The sequence below is a fragment of the Lycium barbarum genome, chromosome 2 (assembly GCF_019175385.1).
Source record: "Lycium barbarum isolate Lr01 chromosome 2, ASM1917538v2, whole genome shotgun sequence".
Lineage (NCBI taxonomy): Eukaryota > Viridiplantae > Streptophyta > Magnoliopsida > Solanales > Solanaceae > Lycium > Lycium barbarum.
In genome coordinates, this window is record NC_083338.1 from 26,300,524 (window position 1) to 26,309,679 (window position 9,156).

Sequence of the window (9,156 nt, forward strand, 5' to 3'; positions counted from 1 at the left end):
AAAAAAATAAGTTGAACTACCCCAACTTATTTTTTTCAGCTTATAAGCTGCAAACAGCTTTAAGCTGTAAGCCAATCCAAACGGGCTCTTACTCTCTTACTGCTTAGATGGTTTTCTTCTTTCACCAATTTCTATACCTCAAATTTAACTTAAACGAATTAGGAGCACTCAGAAATTTATTTAATTTTATTAAAAAGAAAAGAAAGAGACCCAAACATTGTAAAGAAAAAAACCTGAATTTTTTCTCTGCAATCTCTCACAATCAATCTTAAGTAATACCTCCATATTCCAACATTGAATCATCCCTTTCTTTACCTCTAGTCTTCCTCTTGCATTGAAAAACACTACAGAATTCATGATGAATATTCTTTCTTTAAACAATAATTATTTCTTTTCATGACCCCCTCCAAATCCTCAATAACATTCATGCTTCCCATTATTTTGCCATCTTTTTCACTCATTTGACTCCAATACATTTTTATTTGTTCTAATTAATTAATTTCTGTCTTTGTTTGAGGTTGAGGCGTAACAGTTGTTCTCGTTATCGCTGTTTGTGTAGTTTCTTCAGCTTCATTTTTTTTTTTTTTTTTTTTTTTGCATTTTGTCCCCAAAAATAAAATGGGGAATTGTTGCTCTGGGGGAGAAGAACAACCTAATGAAATTACCAACAATGAAAATGGACAAACCGATAACCCAAAAAATGGAGAAAATAATTCATCTACTCATAATCTTGACATGCAAGGTTCCACAACACCACTAAAAACAACCCCTCCTCCTACATCCCCTAGCCCTTCTTCAACAAAACCTACAAAACAATCACCAATAGGGCCAGTATTAGGCAGACCAATGGAAGATGTTAGAACAACATATACCATAGGAAAAGAACTTGGTAGGGGACAATTTGGTGTAACACATTTGTGTACACACAAACAAACAGGAGAGCAATTTGCATGCAAAACAATAGCCAAGAGAAAATTGGTAAACAAAGAAGACATTGAAGATGTTAGAAGGGAAGTACAAATAATGCACCATTTAACAGGACAACCAAATATTGTGGAACTTAAAGGTGCTTATGAGGACAAACATTCTGTACATTTGGTCATGGAGTTATGTGCTGGAGGTGAACTTTTCGATCAAATTATTGCTAAAGGGCATTATACAGAACGTGCAGCAGCTTCATTGTTAAGAACAATTGTGCAAATTGTTCATACTTGTCATTCCATGGGAGTCATTCATAGAGATCTTAAGCCTGAAAATTTTCTACTTCTCAGTAAGGATGAGGATGCACCTCTTAAGGCTACAGATTTTGGTCTTTCCGTATTCTATAAGCAAGGTATTGATTCCTTCGGTCATTTTTATCCGTCACTTTAGTCAAAATATTTGTCATTTTAGGAAACTAAACAGACGTTATTTTATTTTATTTTCAATTTACCCTATCTACTTCAAGAAGGTATTTAGTCATTACTAATTACTCCATTAAAGAAGGGATAGGGTAATTTAGTCAAGTACTCTTCATAATTAGTGCCATTAAATAATTTTTGAATAGGTGTGCCAAAATCATAAATGAAAGCTAATTAACAAGGATTGGAGGGAGAACTGGGACCTACAATTACACTAGCTAGAGGGGCACTGAAAATTTAAAACAATAATTACTGCAAAAAGTTTGAATTAGCTAAGGATTTCGTCACTAAGTTGTCTCTAAATTGCTTGTAACTAATACAAAAATTTATAATCGGTTGCTAAATAGGATTATGACGGATTTTTCTGTTAGCTGCAGAATTTGTCCGTCTCTAATTTTTATTTTTATTTTTAGTAGTGATGAAGGGATGAATTTCTCTTTTTATGTCCTTTTGGAACTAAGAACATGAATACAAACATGACATGCATCAACATTGAAGAAAAAATTGAACCTTGTAAAATGTATGCAATATTTCTTTATAATCTTCAATTAATAGTCATATATACCTGTTTGTGCAGGAGATGTATTTAAGGACATTGTGGGAAGTGCATATTACATTGCACCTGAAGTACTGAAAAGAAGATATGGACCAGAAGTTGATATATGGAGTATTGGTGTCATGTTATATATTCTTCTCTGTGGAGTTCCTCCTTTTTGGGCAGGTAAATTACATGCATAATTAAGACCTAAGCTCAATTTTTCTAGTTTCCCAATTTTTCTAGTTTCCATTTTCTTAAAGAAGTTGAATTTCTCTATCCATAGTTCGAAAAAACATTTTTTTTTTCCAAAAGCTTTGTAAAAAAAAAAAAAAGTTAGACTGCGTATAATAGATTAATGTGGTCTGATTCTTCTTCGAATCTCGGGCAAAACGAGTGCTTAGTGTATTGAACTACCCTTTTTAGTACAAAAGACGGAAAGTCTAGCTAGTTGGTATATATAAAGATAACAATTATTTTTGTGTCACTCTTGCTATAGCTAGGTTAAAGTTATTGAACAAAATGATATTTTCTTTTTCAGAAAACGAACATGGAATTTTCAATGCAATATTGCGTGGACATGTTGATTTTTCAAGTGATCCATGGCCTTCAGTTTCCAGTGGAGCAAAGGACCTTGTCAGAAAGATGTTGACCGTTGACCCCAGGCAAAGGTTAACAGCTATGCAAGTCCTGAGTAAGTTAATTTACATCTCTTAATCACTAGTATTAGTAATTATATATCATTGAGAACTTAATTTCCAGTATAATAAGAATCAAATATTCGTAAATCATTAATTGATTTATAGAGAAGGACCATGCTACTTATTACTTGTATGTACTACAGCCCGTTCATACATGCACAAGGTTGTAGTGGGTTATGTAATGATTCATCCTTAATCATAAATCTTGGGTTCGAGCCCTTAGAATGTAATCATTTTGGTAGGAGTTCTTCATCCTCTCCAAAGAGGGACTCCCCAATGCGAGTCTTTAGTCGGGCCTCAAAGGGGATAGCAAACACTAGGTAGGAAATAAAAAAAAAATACATTTAGCTCATATAATTTGTCGATTAAAGATTTTGCAAACCCAAAAGATGCTCCACTATTTAATAGCCTTAATCATAAATATTGTTTGTCAAAACTACCTTTCATCTCTATCTAGACGTCTCACTTAATTAATACTCCACTAATTGAAACAATGAGGTTGGATTTGGAAAAAGAATACATAATGATTTCTTGTTTATTTAAAGTTCAAATACTTCAAAACAAATCTAGTTTGTTAAAATGACTAATATTTAGTACCATAGGAGCATTTGGTTTGACAAATTAATAGACTTATGAAATTGATGCCAGTGTGTATCGAGTAGTAACATTTTCGGGGATTGTATAAGTGAAATATATTGAAGGAAAATTGCAATACATTATTTAACTCTTATAAAATGCTTTACATAAAATGTTGAGATTCTTTATTTTTTGATATATAATAAGAACATTTCATCATTAAAAAAACTCACATATTGTCTAACAAATTTTTTGTATATTAAGATCATTCATGGATCAAGGAGGATGGAGAAGCACCAGATACTCCTCTTGACAATGCTGTGTTACATAGGCTCAAACAATTCAGAGCTATGAACAAGTTCAAGAAAGTTGCTCTTCGGGTAATTTTAAGTTTTTTCTTTTTAACTTTTTAATTTCAATCAATATTTTCATTTACTGAATTTTCTTGTTAATTTAAGTAAATCTTTTGAAAAAAAGAGAACTAGTAAGAAGACGTAACCTTGTCAATATAACAAGTTGAGTAACTATATTACCACCAAACGATGCAGCGGATGGGGCTGCTCCTCCTCCCTTAATCAGAGGTCTCGAGTTCGAGCCCTGGGTATGAAGAAAACCAGCGTAGGGAGAGCTTCACCCCCCCCCCCCCCCCCGAATAGGACTACGCGGCTCGAATCCCGATATAGTCATTGACTTTTAGGGGCAAACCCTGTAATGACTGGTCGCAGTCAAATTTTTTTGGTCGCTATTGACTTTTAGAGGCCAGAATCTCATTTTTAAGAATCATTTCTCCGTTTGCTAATAGCCATTTTTTGTGTAATCAATGTACCATCCCAAGATTCATAGATATTCGTATGAATTTAAAGTACATATCTGGAAAAAAAAAAATTAACTACAAATTTCGTCGCTAATCCATCATGTAACTAACAGGATTTTTTGATAATAAGTCGCTAAATAAGATTAAGGACGAATTTTGTTGTTTAACTACAAAATTTGTCCATCACTAATTCATACTAAGTTTTTAGTAGTGAATATCATGTTGAGTACTTTTAAAAGTAGACTAAATTAAGTACTCACTACTTTGGGAGATTCTTAGGTTATTGCAGGATGTCTCTCTGAAGAAGAAATTATGGGATTGAAGCAGATGTTCAAAAATATGGATACTGATAACAGTGGAACAATAACACTTGAGGAGTTGAAGCAAGGGCTGGCCAAACAAGGGACAAAATTATCTGATTATGAGATTAAACAGTTAATGGAAGCTGTAAGTTTTACAAACTTAATTGTTAATCAATTCTTCTCGTTCTAACTCGGAGTACTATCCATTCGCTCCAATTTGCTTGGCTTCTGTTTCTACTTTCTGTGAGCGAAAATGAGCTTTTTCGAGTTGTTCAATAGAGCTCCCCGTATATGCAGTTCTTTTGAATTTTATTCACAAAATTTCAAGTCGTTTTTCCCATCTTTATTGATTACTCGGCTTTCACAAGCACAAATTTTTCTTTGTATTGAACAAAACATTATTTTACAAAAATAATCCATCTTCTGGATCCAAACGGAGCCTTCATAGTTCGGAGAATTCTTTTTGAATTAAGGGTTTATTCAATTTAAATTTTATTTAAGCTAAAAGAAAGAGTTCTTTTAATTAATAGCGGAATAAATATAGAAGATTCATGTAATTGACTTCATCTATCTTCAGACATTTGATAATCACTAGCTAATATAAAAAGTTTTCTAAACATTAAAAACTTTGTTTCATGCTCGGTCATTTGTCTTGAAATAATACATGTACATCTTCATTCAAATTATTTTCTCAAACGTGTTTATTTTTTCTTTAAATTATAGAAACCCAAAGTAGTTACGATGACATAGTATTTTTAATATAGGGTTTGAAAGTTTAATTCAAATGCTAATTACCCTTTTTATATGCTGGAAACAATTAGGCTGATGCTGATGGAAATGGAACCATAGACTATGAAGAGTTCATCACAGCTACAATGCACATGAACAAAATGGATAGAGAAGAACATCTTTACACTGCATTCCAATATTTTGATAAGGATCACAGCGGGTAAGTTTTAATATGATTATTCTTTTTTTAAGTGGTGGTATATATCTGGCTTAAATGTGCGCATTTCGACTTTTACGCTAAGTACCTCATCATGTTGTATTTACCTAAAAAGGAAGAAAAACAAATGGAAAAGGGAGGAAAACCCAAATTTAAAGAGAATAACTAGTGATTCTATTTCATTCTGTGTTGTTTCAAAACAAGTAACGAATAAGGGGAAAACATGAGAATCAAATAGGGCAAATAATTAAAAAAAGTGACTAATATTCATCCTTTTCTTTTTGTATATTCTCTTTGACTTTTCACTTGAATTTTAAAATTCGGCTTGCTCCCTATTAGATGTCTTTTGGATCCTTCACCCACTTAAAATTAAAGTGGTTAGAAATTATTGACATGATGATTTTTGGTTATTTGCTCTTACTAGCCATGCTGCCTGAACTACTTCAATTTTTTAAAGCTTTGTTTTCTCAGTCAAATAATTCTCGACCTAGTAAAGGGTTCAATTCAAGTTGGATAATTAATATAGGATATAAAAGCAATACATAAACATTATCTAAACTAGATTAGGGAGAAACAATACATTGAATTTTCTCATTGAGTTTTCACATTGTTTCCTATAGTATATTCAAGCTTACATATTATGTAATTGTTTCTCCTCTTTTTTCTTTTTCTCAGATATATATCAAGAGAAGAGTTAGAGCAAGCTCTGCGAGAATTTGGCATGGACGATGAAAATGATTTGAGGGAAATCATTAATGAAGTCGATACTGATCATGTAAGTCAAAACAACATAACATACGCATGCCAATACACATATATTCATACAAATATACATATAAATAACGCTTCAAAAAAAGAAAATCATATATTATTCACAATTTTTTAAAGACATTTTATGCAAGTTCATTTAACTATCACTATGCTTTTAAGTGTTACATTAATTTCTAAAGAGCTCTTTTACTTTTGGTCATTTTCTCTCTCCAATACTGCTTTATTCTACATAGGTATTTATATGTACTTAGAATTGTATTGCAATGTGCTACTTATTAATTGATTGTACAGCTAATTATAAAGAGTATATGTCTAAAGATACATCAATGAAACAAATTATAGCAAGATCTATCAGTTACCTATGTTTAACTTCACAAATTAATTAATCTTAGAATTTACATTACTAACAATGAATAAAGCTTGTCGTGTAATTAGTTGAAGTATTAAGTTGATACTTTGTGATTTGTGTTAATGGGTGGCACGAAATAAGTGTAATCACTTTCTATTACTTTTCTTAAAATTCTTGTTCATAGTTTTCATTAATTAAAAGTTTAACCTTTTTTCATAATAAAAATAATAATAAGCAATTAATTTTTGGTTTTTGTAGGATGGTCGGATCAACTATGATGAATTTGTAGCAATGATGAAGAAAGGAAATCCAGAGGCAGCAACAATGAACCCAAAGAAAAGAAGGGATTCATTTGTAGCATAAAGTTAATTGCATCATCAAATGAAAAATATTTGTAAAAAATCAAAGACAAGGGTGTGGTTGTTGTGAGGAAATTAAAGACCAAACTGTATCTAACAAAATGTCAAGAACCATACGAGATTTCCAAAGTCATAAATGCACTTTGTATATAAAGTATGATATTAAGATGAAGAAGGAAAAGATCACACATACATGCATTGTCAAAAGAAGGAAAAGATCACACATACATGCATTGTCAAAGAAGGAAAAGATTGTAGAATTCATGGGTATGTTGGAAAATACAGTTTGGTTAAGGGATGCTTTAATCTGGATATTATGGAGGTCTTTCAGAGTATATTGTATTTATTTTCTGCAATTTAGAATCAGGTTTTAAAAGTTTATTTTGTAATCAATTGACTTTTGGATATTGTTCGGTGTAAATATCATATTTATTCACTGAAATAGTGTCTGTTAGTAATTAGTTTTATACCTAAACTCTCTGACATGCAAAAAGGTGAAAATAAATTTCCACTCAGACTAAGAAATATACTTTTAAAATGGTAGTGTCCGACCAGCGCGCCTGCACTTCATATTCCGTCCAGTATCTGCAATACAACCAACACAAGTGGAGCGCAACTTCACCTCCAAGATTTAAAATAGATGGAAAGAAATCATATGACATTCCGTTAGAATTTGAATGCTGATCTCCCATAATTTTCGCATAGTTCATTGGTTGCTAGGTTGTACTTTCGATTGCCATGAAAAAGAAATATATCAGAGACAATTTTCTTGTCTTATTTTTATTCCAAAACAAAATAATTTATTGAGTTCATAACCTACTTGTAATGGTAAAGAATGTACGAGGATGACGACCTTTTGACAAGACACGTGGCAAGCGCAGAAGGAACTCATAGTCCATCCTGAGTCAAACGTTGCTAGCTTGGCAGTAGACTACAGAACTCTTCCGTCTGGGAATTTAGTCCGGGTCTATTTACAGTCAAACTTCTCAATAATTGTCATTCGTTATAATAACATTTTACTATAACAGCTTGATTTTCTCCGAAACATTTTTCATGTTATATTTTACTTCCTATAATAGCATTCTACCTATAACAGCAGTGATATTCATTATAACGGTACACTCTTTATAAAACTACCTTTCTATAATAGCCATACTCATATATCATGTAATAATATTTTGTAAGAAATATATTATATATATACAAAATATATTAAAATATTTATGGTAATCATCATTAATGTCATGCAAATAGTAAATTTCAAGTACGAATATCTAAAAGAAAAAAATTATAGCCCAAATTCCATCTCATCACACCAAACAAGCAGAAGATGCGCCACTTATATGGAGTTTAACGCAACACTTCCAATCCTTGAAACTTACACTGATGAAGAAATTATTGCACAAGTCATTGGAGTGGAAGAACAAGAGACAGCGGATGCAGAAGGTGACAACGAAAGTGCTGATGAATAGCCAACCTACTGCTACTTGAGGTGAGATAGAAGAGTCAACTGTTAAGATTTTAGACCGGAGTCGACGCTATATGTTTATTTCCGTTTTTGCCCTCAGAAAAATCTCAATTTGGCTCTTTAAAGAGTTGCTTGAATCAGATTTGGAGATATTTTAGTAATATTATTGCTTGATAAAAAAATAAAAAAAATAAAAACTCGTAGACAGCCTTCAAGGGAAAGCTATTGAATTCCCTTTTGCTGAAAGTTTTGACAACAATCTCCATCCATTCAAGCTTTATATTATCACTAAGAAACTGAAATTTACGAAATAACCAACAATTGTCAAATTCTTACGTCAAACTTGAAATATTAAAGCTGTTAATTTATTTTAAATGTATATGTTTCTTAGATTCTAATTTTTTATCTGTACAATACAACTTGTTATGGATTTATAAGTAATTTATTAGTCTTTTCAAATTTTTATTAATGAAATATGAATATCAATTGAGATTTAAAATTAACAAGTATTTATTTTCGTTTATAACATAAAAAGTTTTGAAAAATAATTTTTTGTTATTTTTATTTATAACAGCTACATGAGATTTAAACATGAAATGTCAGCAGTCATGAAATTTTCGAACAAACGCTGACATTATAGAAAGATTTGATCGTAGTCTGTACTGAATAGCAGTGACCTGAGATGATACATCCAAAAGGTCCAAGGTGCATAGACAAACGCTTTTTCAACGTCGGCCAAACTCCTAAATATTCAGGATTCCTTCTTATCACGATTTTATCTCTGAATTGAGATCAGGTTCACGAAGTTAGTTGAGGTTAGACTATCCTATAAATATCCCTCTTTTCCCACCACTGCAGGACATCTAAATACACATTGGCATATACTGATATACAAATACAGTAGCATAATCATTGTTCATAGCTTGCCCGTTATC

General features: G+C 31.7%; 1 protein-coding gene across 1 annotated transcript; it reads left to right on the forward strand.

Annotated features, from left to right (window-relative positions):
* Positions 1-231: 231 nt before the first annotated feature.
* On the forward strand, positions 232-7,157 carry LOC132626381 (calcium-dependent protein kinase 34-like). The gene is made up of 8 exons (XM_060341237.1): positions 232-1,333; positions 1,978-2,121; positions 2,477-2,629; positions 3,477-3,592; positions 4,306-4,473; positions 5,150-5,277; positions 5,950-6,049; positions 6,653-7,157. The coding sequence occupies exons 1-8, from the start codon at positions 619-621 to the stop codon at positions 6,755-6,757; spliced, it is 1,629 nt and encodes a 542-aa protein (XP_060197220.1). The 5' UTR covers positions 232-618; the 3' UTR covers positions 6,758-7,157.
* Positions 7,158-9,156: the final 1,999 nt, after the last annotated feature.